Raw genomic sequence first — 15,726 nt, 5'->3', positions numbered from 1 at the left:
CCTTGGTTTCCGCTGACTGAGAGGTCCCCCATTGGTTGATGTTCCCTTGGCCAGGGTTACTTCCTGGTCTTTGCCCCTACCTGCCCTCCTGCTGCTCTGTCAGCTTGGGCTCCAGGTGGAGCTCCAGGTGGCTCCTCCCCTCTTAGGGATGGCGGCTCTGGACTGGCAGGCAGGCCTGCCGGACTACTGATTGGGGCTGCAGGGGGAAGCTGGCTGCTGTGGGCGGTCTCAGGCCAGCCCCGCCCCACCTGTCCTTCCCTGAAGACCATTAGTCTAGAGGCTTGTCCCTGCAGTGCCATTGGCCTGGCGGGCTGGATTGAGGAGGAAGTGGCTGAGTTCTGAGTGTTTTTTCCTCACCTGGCCTGGGCCACTGTGCACAGCTGTGCCACTGGCTTGACCCCGCCCACTGTGGCCTTCTGCCTGTGACTACCCCATCCCTCCAGGGAGATGCTGTCCCGTGGGTAAGTCACTGCACCAGCTGGGTCCCACAGTCTCCTGTTTGGGAGGGAGGGGCATGGCCATGACTGCAATCTGCTGCTGTCCCCTGCCCTGGGTCTGCTTCCTGTCCCTATGTACTTTCTCCTTCCCCCAAGATGTGAGGACCCCCAGGCTCATTCATGCCCCTCTGCCCCTTCTTTCTGGAACACTTTTCCCCTGACAAGTGTGTATCTGTTCTCACCATTGCATTTCTACCTCCAGCCTCTGGTCCCCTACTTCTGCCTCCTTCTTAGGGCCTGTACCTGTGTGTAGCTTGTATCACCTCAAACATAACAGTCTGTAAGGCAAACCTGAGAAAGTGCTCCCATTCCCAGCCAACTTCCCCGTACTTCCCAGCACCTACCTTGGTTCCATTTTCTTTTAGTTTCCCTTCACAGTGTTGAGCATCTGTTCCAGGCCAGGTCCTGTTAAAGATGCTGGTGATACAGGAATGAACAAGACAGACGTGGTCCCTGCTCCTACCGAGCTTACATTCCAGTGGGAGGCGACAGACTGAACACATAACCCTGATACGTAGGATCATTTTAGATTCTCAAAAGTGTCATGCAGAAAATGGAACCACTTCACATGCTAGCAAGGGACCAGGGATGTCAGGGCCATTACTAGCTGGAGAGGTCAGGGAGGGCTTCCTGAGGAGGTGACATTTGAGCTGAGACCTGGATGAGGAGGAGGGGCCAGCCCTGTGATGTGATCAAGAGTCAAGCACCCCTGGGCAGAGGAAATGGCGAGCACAAAGCCCTGATGTAGGAACAAACACAAAAAGGAGGGGCGCCTGCAGCAGGGGACACCAGAGCAGCAGAGGCAGGGCCGGGGCAGGTCAGACCTCGCTGCAGTTGGGACGCCGTAAGGGAATGACTGTCAGAGTGGGCCGGGCGCGGTGGCTCACGCCTGTAATCCTAGCAGTCTGGGAGGCCGAGTGAATTGCTTGAGCTCAGGAGTTCGAGACCAGCCTGAGCAAGAGAAAAACTCCGTCTCTACAAAATACAGAAAAATTAGCAGGTCGTGGCAGTGTGCTGAGGGGAGGCTGAGGTAGGAGGATCGCTTGAGCCTAGGAGTTTGAGGTTGCTGTGAGCTATGATGATGCCACTGTACTCTAGCTGGGGCAACAGAGCAAGACCCTATCTCAAAAAGAAAAAAAACGGGGAAAATAATTCCTACATCACAGGGCTGTCTGAGCTCAAGTGAAATTGTGTGCGTGCAAGTGCTGTGCAAACTCCAGCGCGCTGTGCCAACGTAAGGGGGGTGTTTTTTTATTTTCCTGCCAAAGGATAGAAGAGACTATACTAGTTAGTTTCTTCCCACCAAGTGGGTTTAAGCCCTAGAAGGAGAGTAGGGGCCAGGGTGCAGCAGGCGTTTGGTGGAGAGCGTGACCTGAAACTTTGTGTGTGGTCAGGATCGTGTGTCCACGTGTGGAGATTTGCACCTGTGCCAGGTATGCGTGTGGGTAGCCATGGGTGATGGGGTGCCTGTCGTGGGACTGTGTGTGCATAAGTGGTATACTTGTGTGTGCACACTCATCTGTATATGACAAGCAGGCTGTGTTTGTGACCGTGTGTGTGCATGCGTATTGATGAGTTTGCTTATTGGACACCTGGTGCCTAGTGTGGTGCGAGGCGCTGAACAAGAGCCTAGTGGATCTCTCTGTGGTGGAGACAACTTTGCATATGCACTTCCTGCCCCTGGGTATGGGAGGGAGTTCATGGGCGTTCCAGGTCTTTTAGGGCAGTGTCCAAACTGAAAGGGTAGTCAAACTTGGACCATGCAGTAAACAGACCAAGCAAATTCCCCAGGGCACCAATAAGAGGGGGACGCATCCCCCCAAAAAAGAGAGGAAAATCCTTTTTGGGGCTGGAAGTTGATGTTCAATGTTTCTTAAAATGATAAAGTAGTTGTTACGGGAAAATTAGACTTTTGTCGGGCTTTAGAACTTGGTTATTTATTTTTTTATATTTTTTATTGAGGTACAATATGCATAATGTGCGTAAATATTAAGCATGTAGCCTGATTGACTTCACATTTATACACATGCATGTGAATAGCACCCAGATCGAGACACAGAGCATTCCCAGTACCCAAGAAGTTTCCCAGAAATTTCCGTCTCCTAGTCAATATCTTTATTTTTATAAAGGTAATTCATGCCTATCGTACGACATTCAAAAAGGTGTATGGGAGAAGCAAGTGTCCCTCTTACCCCTGTCCTCCAGCCACTCAATTTTCCTCCCTAGGGGAAGCCACCAGTATGAGTTTCCGTGTGTCCTCTGTTGGCTTCTTTCCTGGTTTTGGTTTGGTGGTGCTGGTGTTTGTATTTGGAATTACAGACAGGGAGCATCATACGCTTTTTGTGTTTAGGCCCTCTAAAGGGGCAAGGACTCGGCCCCTGTCCTTCATCCATCCCCCAAGAGACAGACCCCCTGGTCAGAGCCCTGGGGCAGGGCAGAGGCCTAGAGACAGGAAGTAGAAAGGACCCGAATTTGAAAGGGCTATAAAGGGGTCATTTTGTTCATCCCTCTGCCACAGTGGCATCTCTTCAGATGTGTGTGTTGGTCAGGGGAAGGCACCCTTCCCTGTTGGGATCGTCTACAAGACTTAGGGAGTCTCCCCGTCCCACAGCAGCCCCTTTGGACAAGGAGTCTCCCAACCGCTGTTCTTTGACGCCTTGAGGGTTGATGTACAGTAGTTAAAATCATTGGCTTTGGATCCAGATGGTCTGGGTTTGAATCCTGGCACTGCCACTTACTAACTGCATGACCTCGGCAATTCCTTAAATTCCCTGGGCCTCAAGTTCCTTGTCTGCAAAATGGGGCTAAAGAGAAGAATAATAGGGCTGTGGTGAGGAATAAGTCAGACAAGGCTCGTAAAGGATGTCATAGCGCAGTGCCTGGCAGACGGTAAGACTCCACTGAATGGTAGCTGTCACCTGTTGTCATTGCTATTAGCATTGTATTAGCCAGGGAAGGCTGTGCAGAAGCAGCTGATGGAGGTGGAAGAGATGGCCTGGGACCATGTGTGTTCACGTGCATGAAGCATGATCCCGGCCCAGAGGGCGCAAGGCACACATGTGTCCTTATTTCATGTGTTGTCACATACGTGCAGGCCATGCTCCTGAACCTTTGATCGCAGACGTGTGGGAAGCGGGCCCCATCCCCACCCCCACTGCCACCCTACCACCCGGCTCTGCTTCTCTTCCCCTGCTCTGCTCTAAAACGAGAAGTACAAGTGAGTTCCCCCAAGGGGTCGGCCGCGCCCCTTCCTGTCCCCGCCCTGCCGGCTGCCCCAGGCCAGTGGAGTGGCAGCCCCAGAACCAGGACCGCCGGGGGTGGCAAGGTGGCCTGGCACCGAGAGCTGGGTCTGAGGCTTAGCCCCAGCGTTCTCGCTGCCCAGACTCGGCTGTGCCACCTCATTCTCTGCACCCCTTTCCTCTCTGGGAGCCCCAAGATGGTGAGGTAAGGGCCTGGGATCCCGGCAGCAGGAGGAAGGATCCCTGGGGCCAGAGGACCTCCCTCACCGCCCTGCCCGGGCCTTCCAGGTGGTTTCACCGAGACCTCAGTGGGCTGGATGCAGAGACTCTGCTGAAGGGCCGGGGCGTCCATGGGAGCTTCCTGGCTCGGCCCAGTCGCAAGAACCAGGGTGACTTCTCGCTCTCTGTCAGGTAGGTCCCTCCAGTGTTCTGGCAGCTCTGTCCTGTGGGTCCAGACCCTGGACCGCTCATTCCCCGTTCCCCATGGAAGGGCTGACTCCCCAGTCCCCAGCTTTGTCTGTGTCCTTGCCCCCTGCCCCAGTTTGTCCCCCCGCCCGGTGTCTGCCCCATCCTGTGCGTGCCCCACACTCGGGACCCTCAGTCTGTCACCACCCGACCTGCCTCTACTCCAGCAAGGCCTGGCCTCACCTCCTGGTATCCCACAGGGTGGGGGATCAGGTGACCCATATTCGGATCCAGAACTCTGGGGATTTCTACGACCTGTACGGAGGGGAGAAGTTCGCGACGCTGACTGAGCTGGTGGAGTACTACACACAGCAGCAGGGTGTCCTGCAGGACCGCGACGGCACCATCATCCACCTCAAGTACCCGCTGAACTGCTCCGACCCCACCAACGAGAGGTGAGGGGCTTCGCAGCCCAGCCCCCTCCCACAGAGGCGGGCTGGCTCCCATGGCACTGGCACCACGGTACTGCCCACGCCCAGTCCCTTCCCCATCCCCGCTCCCTGTCAGGCCTCTGTGTCTCTCCTCCATGTCACACTGCAGCCTGGGGTCTCAGAGGATAACCCACCACCCTCTCTGTCTCGCCCCTGAGGAAGCTGTGTCTTACTCTAGGGTCCCTGTCTGCTGGCAATCCTGGTCCTACTGGTGACAGGGAGGCCGCTGCTCCTGCTGGCATTTCATAGGTCAGCTCTGTTGTTAGAAAGCGCTTCCTTCTACGGAACCGAACCTGCCTTCCTGCAGTTCCCCCCTGCCCTCCCACGTGGGTTAACCCAGGAGGCATTGATGTTGAAGGGATCACAGGGACTGGAGCTCATTAGGACACCTGACACTTTATCTTCGCAGCCCAGTGAGGATGGGTTGGTCCTCTGGGGCTGGATAGAGCTTGGCTGGTTCCTTGGCTCAAGCACAGATAATTGAAAATGGGATGGAATGTGGTCACATGTGCAACCGGCCTAGGACTGTCCTGGACACTGAGTACTACGAGGCAGTTCCCTGCTCTCCCTTTGTTGCCAAGATGTGGTCCCGGAACTGGGCCAGCTACTCCCCATGTGGTCTCCCCAAAGCCTGGGTGGGGGGATCAAATGCTCCTGCCTGCACAGTGGCTCATTTCTGCAGCTACAGCCCAATGACAGGTCCTATTAAAGTCAAGGGCAGAGGAATAATCCTAAGGGTTTTTTTCACGTAGACTCCTGGGGCCAAGCCAACTGGCTCCTGTGCTGTATTTGTGGATCGATTGTCGAAATGGTTCTGAAACTTGGTTCTGTCCGCTTTCATCTTTCTGAGATTCAGGCCTCCAAGCTGGCACCCATGGTTTTGTTTGAGTCACTGATTAGAACTCAGAACTGGATAAGGCTGAGGTTGAAACCCTGTGGCCCACCGTGGAGACCTCCTTCCAGTCAACACGAAGCCATCCATCTGCTTCCGCTGAGGCCTTCCTCTTCGGGATGGATGGCTCTGCTCATGGTCGCCCTTCAGTACTGTCTAGATGTCTGCTCCCTCTGGCCCATCCCCTCCCCACCTGAAGCACCCACAGGGATTTTGCCACTGAGACCCCCTTTAACGCCTCATGTCCTCTCTGTCTCCTTGCCCCAAGCCAGGACCAGCCCTACTGGAGGAGGATGGGTTGAAAGAGGGGAGGAGGCCCCAAGTGGCTCCCTGGACTAAGAATCTGGGAGAAGCCAGCAGGGAAGGAGGGCAGCGCTGGGAGGGGGATAAAGACCAGGACAGCCACCCTCGAGGCCCTTTTGAGTGACCCACGCTGAGAAGCCCGTCTCACCCCTGACCCTGGGGTATGTGGGAAGCTCTGTCTCCAAATGCCTGTTATGTTCCTGCCTTTGGCCGCAGCCCCTCCTTTTCTGCAGGAATTTGCATTTGTCCCCTGGATGCCTTGCTGGCTTTCTTCTTGTGGCCAGCTTCACATTTGCATGGAGACTTCCTCATCCTGGGGCCTGAGGGAAGGGGCTCAGCCCCCTCCCCTGCCTGAGGGCCCTAGCGTGGTGGGTCGGAGCAGCCAAGGGGCTCATGGTGGGGAGGGGCTCTAGACAGGTCTCTCAGGTGGAGTCTCTTCTGGGCAGGGGCGAGATGGTCAGGACAGACTGGTCCCCTCCCTCCTTCCCCCATCCCTGCGGTTGGAAAATGCCCCCCTTCCCCTGGTCCCTGGGCTGAGGAAACCTCACAACCTCACTTCTCACTCTCTCCCCAGAAGGAGTTTTGTGTTTTTTCCATCACGTGGTTTCCTGTGGGGCTGGGCATTGTGGGGCTACAGTTTCCTCCTGGGAAGGGGGTGTGCTTCGGGGAAAGGTCTTAGTTCTGCTTTCTACCCCGACAGCCCCTTTGAGCCCCTTTGAACCCTGGCCTCCCCCTCAGTGACATCATCTAGGGTACCCTGGAGCCCCCCAAACCACTCTTTCCCCAGTGGGGTTGTCTGTCTTCTCTGCTTCCCTGGGGGGGTTCTCCCCGATGTTCCCTGTGACTTCCGTCCCTCCCTGTCTCCCATCACTCTCTGTGGTTTGGCCTCTGCGTCTCTCTGTCTCTGGCCTCTCCCCAGCCCAGCCCTGTCTTTCATATGTTCTGGATATTGCTTGCCTTTGTGCCTTCCAGAGGTGGGCTCTGGGTTTAAAGCCTGGTTAAAACTCCTGAGGCTTGCCTCGTACCAGTCAAGGGCCCTGGGCCATTGTGCAACTGCTCAGCCTCAGTTTCCTCATCTGTAAAATGGGGATAATACCTGCTTCTCCAGCATTTTTGTGAGACAGTAATGGAACCAAACGTGGTGGTGGGTCTGAAAGCATCTAGCACTGTGCCTGACACATAGTAACTACTCCATTTCCCTCCTCCTCTCCGTGAGTGTCTCTGCCCAGCGCCTTCCCCTGTGGCCTGGGTCTCACGTCCTGATGCTGCCTTCTCTAGGTGGTACCATGGCCACATGTCTGGAGGGCAGGCAGAGACACTGCTGCAGGCCAAGGGTGAGCCCTGGACATTTCTCGTGCGTGAAAGTCTCAGCCAGCCAGGAGATTTTGTGCTGTCCGTGCTCAGTGACCAGCCCAAGGCTGGCCCGGGCTCCCCGCTCAGGGTCACCCACATCAAGGTCATGTGTGAGGTAAGGCAGCCGGGCGGTGTGAGAAGCATTTATCTGGGACTCCTGACGGTGCCCACAGCGTGGGCGGTGGGGAGAGTCAGCCTGGACTTGGGTTCAAGGCTGGGGGTGCAGGGAGGGAGGCTCAGGCCCCATGGGCTGGCCTTACTTGGCACCCCTCAGGGTGGACGCTACACGGTGGGCGGTTCGGAGACCTTCGACAGCCTCACAGACTTGGTGGAGCATTTCAAGAAGACGGGGATTGAGGAGGCCTCAGGTGCCTTTGTCTACCTGCGGCAGGTGAGGGGGTGGGCCCGGCTGCCTCCTTCCTCCCCCAGGCCAACCCCAGACGTGAGCGTCTAAGTCCTCTAAGTCACTGACTTCTGCCCTCCCGCACCCCAGCCATACTACGCCACGCGGGTGAATGCGGCTGACATCGAGAACCGGGTCTTGGAACTGAACAAGAAGAAGGAGTCCGAGGACACAGCCAAGGCTGGCTTCTGGGAGGAGTTTGAGGTGCACATGGGAACTGCCAGGGCGGGGCAGCTGAGGCAGCGGCAGCCGCGTGCGCCCCAGGCCCGCCCTTCCCCCCTCTGCCCACCTGCCCCGCGCCAGCTCCCCCTGCGGACGCCCTCTCCAGGGGCCGGTGCTCATTTCCCCTCTCGCGTCCCAGAGTCTGCAGAAGCAGGAGGTGAAGAACTTGCACCAGCGGCTGGAGGGGCAGCGGCCAGAGAACAAGGGCAAGAACCGTTACAAGAACATTCTCCCCTGTGAGCGCCCAGGCAGCCCCCATTCCTCCTCTCCCAGGCAGCTTCCATTCACCCAGGAGCCCGCCCCGCCCCAGCCCTTGCCCGCTCTCCTCCAAAAGCCTCTCCCCTCCCGGTGGAGCCTCCCCACCGCTGACAGGCAGGCTGCCCCTGCCCCCACTCCATACGGACCCCTCCCCTGCTGCCCACAGTCCTCTGTGAGCCTCGTGGCTTTTGAGACCAGAATGGCCTGTCCCCTCAGGAAGGGTCCACCCCGGAGGTGGGGAGGGCCTGGCTGACCCAGGCCGTCTCGTGTCCTCTCTGCCCACTTCCAGTTGACCACAGCCGAGTGATCCTGCAGGGACGTGACAGTAACATCCCTGGGTCCGACTACATCAATGCCAACTATGTCAAGGTTGGTGCTGTGGGTCCCGCGGGAGGAGATGCTGGGCCCTGGGAATTCCCTGTTTCATGGGGACCCTAGATGCAGAGATCCCTGGGCAAAGCCGAAGAGGGTGTCTTGGGTGGGTGGCAGTGGTGCAGGGCCCGTCCCAGGCCGAGGGTCCCACCGTCCTGGGTGCATCTCTTTGTGTTTGCCTCCAGAACCAGCTGCTAGGTCCCGATGAGAACGCTAAGACCTACATCGCCAGCCAGGGCTGTCTGGAGGCCACAGTCAACGACTTCTGGCAGATGGTGTGGCAGGAGAACACCCGTGTCATCGTCATGACCACCCGAGAGGTGGAGAAAGGCCGGGTAGGACACAGCCCTGCGCCGCTACATCCTGATCCCCCGCCCCTCCCCAGTACCTGCCGTTAACCACCATTAAGCCCAAGGAACTGCAGATGCCAGGGCAGAAAGGAGTCTCAGAGGGCAAGGACCTGGCCTTTGTGGGGAAAATGGGAAACTGAGGCCTACAGACAGTCTCTACATGCTGACTCCCAGATCTCTGCTTCGTTCCTGGGCTCTCCTGAGCTCTAGACCCAGGTTTTAGACTGTTTCTTCCTTAATGTGTCTGTCCCAAAGCAAATGTTTCCCCTGCTCCTTCCCCACCTGCCCCTACCCCGGTGCCCTCCTGTGCTCTCTGCTCATAAGTGTCTCTGGAGTCTGCCCCTCCTCCAGGAAGCTCCCCCTCCGTGGCACCCTCTGCACTGTCATCACAGTGATCCCGTCTGAAGCGCAAACTGTGTCACATTGCTCCCTCTCTGGGAACCCTGCGATGGCTTCCAGTTGCCTTTGGGATGAAATCACACCGTAAGACCTGGCATTCAAGGCCTGGTATCTTCCCTCCAACTCCGTGCTTCCCTGTGCCACTCATTGCCTCTGGCGGACCAGGCCCTTTCAGGTTCCCATGACTCTCTTTGCACAAGCTCATTTTCTGCTAGGAAATGACTTTCTCTCTCCACACTATCTCTGCCTGGCAGACTCCTCACTGTTGAAGACCCAGCTCAAATGCTACCTCTTCTGCAAAGCCATCTCTGATTTCCTCTATAACCTAGAGGGAGCATTAACCTCTTGCTCAACCATGCTCCCGCTCACCCGTCCCTCTGTGAGCTCCTAGAGGTGCAGAGGCCTAGACTTGGTCTGGGTCTGATTTGTGTTTGTAACTGCAGCCTGGTTTGCACAGCTGCAGCTTCAGTGTGTGCCAAGCGATGTTTATGGAATGAATTGTAAGGTTAAGTGGCTGATCTCATCACGTGTTGGTGGCTGGTCCGAGACCAGATCCCAGGTCTCCCGGCTCTCAGCCAGTGCATCCATTCATCCCGCAAGTGTGTGGCCCGGCACCAGGGACCCCAGACCTGCATCTGTGCCTCATTCCCCACCTCCACTCTCCCTTTTCAGAACAAATGTGTCCCATACTGGCCAGAGGTGGGCACTCAGCGTGTTTATGGGCCCTACTCTGTGACCAACTGTGGGGAGCACGACACGTCTGAGTACAAACTCCGCACCTTGCAGGTCTCCCCACTGGACAACGTGAGTGTCCCCACCCCCTTCCCCACTCCTGGATCCCCTCCTTGGACCTGAGCTCTTGTCTGGTGGGGTGGGACGAGGCAGGATGGGTGCCTCATCAATGGTGGGAGCAGAGGGCACTGACCTTGTGTCCTCGGCCCAGGGGGACCTGGTTCGGGAGATCTGGCACTACCAGTATCTGAGCTGGCCCGACCATGGGGTCCCCAGTGATCCTGGGGGTGTCCTCAGCTTCCTGGACCAGATCAACCAGCGGCAGGAAAATCTGCCTCATGCAGGGCCCATCATCGTGCATTGCAGGTGAGAATAATCATCACAGTGGTAGTAACAATAAAAGTAACAGCTGAGAGGTAACTACAGCCGGTGCCTGTGCTGTTGTAAGCAGCGTACGCATTAACGTTAATGCCACCCCCTGCCCCGCCCCAGCCTCTTCTGGACCCCTTCGTGGCTCCAGACCCTTGGATGGAGCTTGGCTGGAAGCAGCCCTCCTGTTGGCCCTCTGCCTGGAGTGCCTTCCTCTGGGGCTTCCCTGAATCTAGTCCAACCCTGTAAACACAGGCGAGGAAACAGAGACCCAGCCACTGGCCAGGTCACCAGCTAGTGTGGGGAGAGGCTGGACTGGCATTCCCCAGAGACCTGGTCCTGGCTGCCCCCAAGACCTTCACCTGCACTCTGTGTGGCTCCCCAGCCCTCCTCTTACCCTGCCTGTAGCCCTGGGGGGCTTAGTCTTCTTCTTTGCTCCTCCCTCCCTCCCCGCTTCCCCAGCCATGCCTGGCAGCTTGGCCCCCAGGGTTGTTTAGGGACAGCTCTGTCTTTGGGAGGGGCACATGTACCGCCAGCTCCTCTGGAGACCCTCCTGTTCATGACCAGGAGACCCTGTTCCTGTGAGGTGGAGGGTGGGGCAGCAGTGAGGAGGAGCCGGGGGTCCCACAAATGAGCACCCCAGCCGGCCTGGCCAGGACGGGAGGCAGCAGGTGCAGGCTCCCAGATGAGGCCATCTGTTTAAATTCCAGTGCCTCCACTTACCAGCTCTGTGACCTTGGACAGTTAACCCAACTTCTAGGCTAGGTGCTGTAATCTCAGCACTTTGAGAGGCTGAGGTGGGTGGATCACTTGAGGCCAGGTATTCGAGACCAGCCTGGGCATTATCTCAAGACCTCATCTCTAAAAAGACAAAAAAAAAAAAAAAATTACCTGGGCTTGGTTGTTCATGCCTGTAGTCCCAGCTACTCGGGAGGCTGAGGCAGGAGGATCGCTTGCACCCAGGAGTTTGAGGCTGCAGTGAGCTATGATGATGCCACTGTGCTCCAGCCTAGGCGACAGAACAAGACCCTGTCTCTTAAAAAAAGAAAAGAAGAGAAAAAAGTTACTTAACTTCTCTGACCCTCAGATTCCTCATCTGTAATGTCAGGATCTCCTAGCGTGGTTGTGAGGGTTAAACGAGACCCTGTCGCTGTGTCTGGAATCCTCTAAGCCCTCCAAAGATGGGAGCTGTTGATGGTTTGGTAACTGCCGGCAGCCTTGCCCTCTTCCCTTCCCACTCTCTCCATGTGACCGGTCTGTGAGGACCTCAGACTTCCTCCTTCTTCCCACCCGCAACTATTTGCCCTGGGGCAGGGCTGGGTGGGCTGAATCTGGAGGTGCCCCTACATACTGTCTTGGGGACCCTGCTCTGCCCGCTGCCCTCCCAGGGGCAGCCCGTCCCCAGGAACTACCCTCCTGCTGCCCCCTGCCCCCACCACACACACATTCACACACTTCTTGAAAGCCTCATGGCCTTTATTTAGAAGTTACAGGAAGGAAGTGGGTGATGGGGGGGTTATTTTTGACAATCTGGGTTTGAAATTAGACAGCGCGACTCCGGGCATCGGCCTGATGGGCCCCGTCGAGGGCGGGACTGCAGTCTCCGTGGGGTCTGTCTGGCAGAGGGTGGTGGCAGAGGGTAGAGAAGAAGAGACTTCCCGCCTCGCTACTCCTCCAAGCCCCTGCTTCCCGTTGCCTCAGCGCTGCCCTTTCCCGGCCAGGCTTTGGAGAAAAAGGGAAATGAGGCCCCACAGAAAGAAGCTCCAAACGCAACTCTTGCAGCGAGGGACAGGGAGGGTGCAGAGTGCCTGCGGAGCCGGCAGGACAGCTGTGGGATGTGGGGGTCCCAGATCTTCCTGGATAGGGGGCAGCAGGAGGGAAGGGTCAGGGAGTGGAGGAGGGTAGCCCTGGGCTGGGAGGAAGGGAAAGGATGGAGGCGGCTGTAGGGCCCAAGTCAGCACTTCAGAGCCAGGCCCTGCCTGCAGATCCCTCGGCTGACGTGGGTGGGCAGCACCGGCGCAGGGCCGGGTGGCTCCTGCCCTCGCTCACCCAGTGACTCTCGCGCGCGCTCTCTCGTGTGGCTGGAGGCTCAGGCTCCTCAGGGCCGGAGCCCTTCCCTGTGAGGAGTTGACCAAGCCTCTGACTGAGCCCCCTGCTCTCTCCAGCGCGGGCATTGGCCGCACAGGCACTATCATTGTCATCGACATGCTCATGGAGAACATATCCACCAAAGGTGAGGGTCACCTGGGGGGACCTTGGGGGTGGGCAGGTCAGCAGCCCCCTGGTGTCTGCCCCTGCTTGGGCCTGAGGTCCGACTGCCACCCTTGCCCAGGGCTGGACTGTGACATCGACATCCAGAAGACCATCCAGATGGTGCGGGCGCAGCGCTCGGGCATGGTGCAGACGGAGGCGCAGTACAAGTTCATCTACGTGGCCATTGCCCAATTCATTGAAACCACCAAGAAGAAGCTGGAGGTCATGCAGGTGCGTGTAGAGCGGGCCCGGTGGGCTGCAGTGGGAGTGGGCGTCACCTGGGCCTGCTGGGACCACTGTCTTCCCACCGCATCTCTGCCCACAGTCACAGAAGGGCCAGGAGTCCGAGTACGGGAACATCACCTACCCCCCGGCCATGAAGAATGCCCATGCCAAGGCATCTCGCACCTCCTCCAGGTGAGTGGCCCCTGCCTGCCACCTCCCGGTCTCGTCCCCTCTCCTGCCTGACCCGATCCTCCCTTTCTGGAGAGGACGTGTTGCAGCTGGGGAGAGCTGGGTTCAAGTTCGAGCTTGGCTCACTGTTCACAAGTGTTTCCCAAGTGCCCACTGCTCGTGGGCTTGTGCCAGGTCCCAGCAGTGTGCTAATGTATGGGACACAGCCTCTGCCCTCAAGGAGCTTTGTGTCTAGTGTAGGGACAGTGACCAGGTGAGATGGGTGGCCCAGGGGGCTTGCTGGTGCTGGGTCACCCTGCACTGTCCGCTGGCCTGCACCGACTGCCTGCTCTTGCCCACCCACAGAAACAAGGAGGATGTGTACGAGAACCTGCAGAGTAAGGGCAAGAAGGAGGAGAAGGTGAAGAAGCAGCGGTCAGCAGACAAGGAGAAGGGCAAGGGTTCCCTCAAGAGGAAATGAGCCGGGCGCTGTCCGGAGTGGCCATGGTACGACCCCTTCTACGGGGTCTCCCCCGGGCTGCCCCCCGGTGCCCTGGCTCCGGTGATTTCCCCTGGATGCATGGGGTGGCTGCAGTCTCGCTCTGTGCTTCCCAGCTGCTCCCAGACCTGCTTCTTGTCCCCTCTCCAGGTTCCAGCCACGCTCTCACTCCCTCACTCCCTTCTCTCTGCAGCCTCAGCCCTGATCGTGCAGAGGCTTCCTGTGGACCCACTGCAGCCTGAACCGGGAGCCCCCATTCTATTGTAATTTAGATGGCCCTGCCCCTCCCCTGTATATAGCCCAGCAAGGCCCTTCCACTCTTGTAAATAAAGCCCGTGGGATCACTGTGTGTTGCTTCTAACTCTGACTCTGAGTGTCTTGTGGGTGGGCTGGGGGAGCAGGGTGGGCAGCAGTATGGGCGGCCGAGTGAAAGCTCGGTCTTCATGGTCAGACTCTTGGTTCTGGACTCTGCTGCACACACAGGCGTGCGATCTGGGCAAGCTTCCTCTGTCTCTTTTCTTTCGAATGGAGGATGATCATAACTGGGTGGTTGTTAAGATCATGGAGCCAGTGGACAATGATAACAATGGCAACAATAATTCATGACATGCTTGCCATGTGCCCAGGCACTGTTCAAAAGATTCCACGTGTAAAATCAACCCAGGTACCTTTCAGTGAAAGGTGAAAGCCTTTCACTTTCCGGTGGAGGCACAGAGAAATGAAGTAACTTGCTTAAGGTCACAGGACTATTGAGCAGTGAAGCTGCGATTTTAGCCTGGGCCGCTGGGCCTCAGCCCCGATTCTCCTTTTTCTGGAGATGCGGCTGGGGCCACCCTGAGGGAGACCCAGCCACACTGGGCTGATGCCAACTTCCGAGTAACAAGGGCCAGGAAGCACAGACCTAAGGCCAGGCTCCTTGCATCCTCCACCTGGGGGATGGGGGACACACGAGCGCTGCTCCCCCAGCCAGGGCGCTGCCGTCCTTACCCTCCTGAATGGCTGGCTGACCTGAAGATTGTTTTACCGTTTAGGACCCTCTACCCTCCCCTGTGTCCAGGGTGGGGTTCCTTCTGCATTTAAAACGCCCCTTTCCTGGGGAGGTGAGCCAGCGAGCCCCACCTCGGGAAGGCCTGGCTCCCACTCCTGCAAGGGCTCAGGAGCGGGGCTGGGTCCTGGAGCACAAAGGCTTGACTTGTGTTACTCAGCAAACCTCAGCGTCAAGGCATCGCACAGTCCCTGTCCTTACGGCACTTAGGAGACTGGTCGGGGAGACAGATCCACAAACATGAAATAATTGCAGACAGGTATTAAGAAGGACGCAAACAAAGAGGAGGGAGAGAGCAGCTCTGGGATTGAGCAACACAATAGCTCCCAGGACTGTGGCCCTCCAGGGGGTGGGTGGGTGGGGCCCTCACCTGCAGGCCTGGCCTTGGGGCCCCTCTCAGCAACGCCCTTTCTACACCTGCCTGCGGGAGCTGCACAAAAGGACGGCAGGTCCCACCCCTCTAACCGCTCTCGGGCTAGCTGCTCTTGGGTTGGGCCTTGGACTCCACTGGAGCCCCGTGCTGAGAGCAGCTCCACACTGCCTCGGAAGGATCGGAAGGATCGGGGCCAGCTGGGGTCTCTTGGTGGGACACTAAGGGCACCCTGCTGGGACCTGCGTGCCTTTCACAGGCCTGGTGGGGCCTCCTCCCTCCCCTTTCCCTCAGGGAAGCCCAGCACAGGCTGGGCACAGCGCGGCATGGCCCAACCCCTGCAGAGCTGACCCCTCGCTGACCTCAGGGATCTCTGGCCCTCTAGCTCTGGCTGTGGGCAGGGTCTGAGGCCCCTGAGGAGAGGGCTAGGCCTGGGGCAGCAGCCTCCTGGGGGGTGAGGGAGAGCCAAGGACAGTCCCTCCCTTTGCTCCTCTGGAGATGGGGAGAAATCAGGTAGGTAGGAGAAGAGGCCCTGGGAAAGGCTGGGCGGCCTAGTGGGGTGGCCGGGCCTCTGAGGGTTGCCGGTGGCTGGTGCTGGGAGGGAAGGGGTTAAGGCGGTGGGGGGGGCAGCCTATGGCAGGAGGACACACCTGTGCGCAGGGCGGCGGGCGGGGCCCAGGTAAGGAGCCTGCGCTTGCGGGCAGGCGAAGAAGGAAGGAGGAAGAGTGAAGTCAGGGCAGGCTCCAGGCCCTTGACTCTGGGTCCTTGATGCCCCTTCCTCTCCTCGGCACTCAGTCGCTGGAGGGCAGGTGGGCCTGGTGACAGGTAAAGGCCACCAGGTGCGGGGTCGTGGGGCTGAGCTGGGACTGCAGAGGGGGATG

General features: G+C 58.1%; 1 protein-coding gene across 4 annotated transcripts; it reads left to right on the top strand.

Moving 5' to 3' along the window:
* Positions 1 to 296: 296 nt before the first annotated feature.
* PTPN6 (protein tyrosine phosphatase, non-receptor type 6) lies at positions 297 to 13,779 on the top strand. Of its 4 annotated transcripts, none has more exons than XM_012637818.1 (16): positions 297 to 461; positions 4,025 to 4,147; positions 4,402 to 4,596; positions 7,106 to 7,295; positions 7,455 to 7,571; positions 7,674 to 7,787; positions 7,945 to 8,041; positions 8,353 to 8,432; positions 8,621 to 8,770; positions 9,857 to 9,988; positions 10,128 to 10,282; positions 12,451 to 12,518; positions 12,618 to 12,769; positions 12,864 to 12,955; positions 13,298 to 13,438; positions 13,624 to 13,779. In XM_012637818.1, exons 1-15 carry the CDS (start codon positions 448 to 450, stop codon positions 13,410 to 13,412), a joined length of 1,794 nt encoding a protein of 597 aa, XP_012493272.1. In that variant the 5' UTR covers positions 297 to 447; the 3' UTR covers positions 13,413 to 13,438; positions 13,624 to 13,779. The 4 variants fall into 4 exon arrangements, with proteins under 4 accessions (XP_012493272.1, XP_012493274.1, XP_012493273.1 ...); XM_012637819.1 differs by lacking the exon at positions 297 to 461 and adding an exon at positions 3,699 to 3,941; XM_012637820.1 differs by lacking the exon at positions 7,455 to 7,571.
* The last annotated feature ends 1,947 nt before the right edge of the window (positions 13,780 to 15,726 follow it).

The sequence above is a fragment of the Propithecus coquereli genome, unplaced genomic scaffold (genome assembly GCF_000956105.1).
Source record: "Propithecus coquereli isolate 6110/MARCELLA unplaced genomic scaffold, Pcoq_1.0 Scaffold124, whole genome shotgun sequence".
Lineage (NCBI taxonomy): Eukaryota > Metazoa > Chordata > Mammalia > Primates > Indriidae > Propithecus > Propithecus coquereli.
The sequence above is the reverse complement of the archived record's forward strand: the minus strand, read 5'-3'. Positions and strand labels throughout refer to the sequence as shown.

What these genes read in the sequence shown, in the direction of transcription:
- PTPN6 (XM_012637817.1), top strand. Translation starts at nt 4,220, where the DNA reads ATGGAAGGGCTGACTCCCCAGTCCCCAGCTTTGTCTGTGTCCTTGCCC. An exon ending in GCTTCTGGGAGGAGTTTGAG is followed by an intron (nt 7,788 to 7,944) that starts GTGCACATGGGA and finishes CTCGCGTCCCAG; the next exon opens with AGTCTGCAGAAGCAGGAGGT. An exon ending in GCATCTCGCACCTCCTCCAG is followed by an intron (nt 12,956 to 13,297) that starts GTGAGTGGCCCC and finishes GCCCACCCACAG; the next exon opens with AAACAAGGAGGATGTGTACG.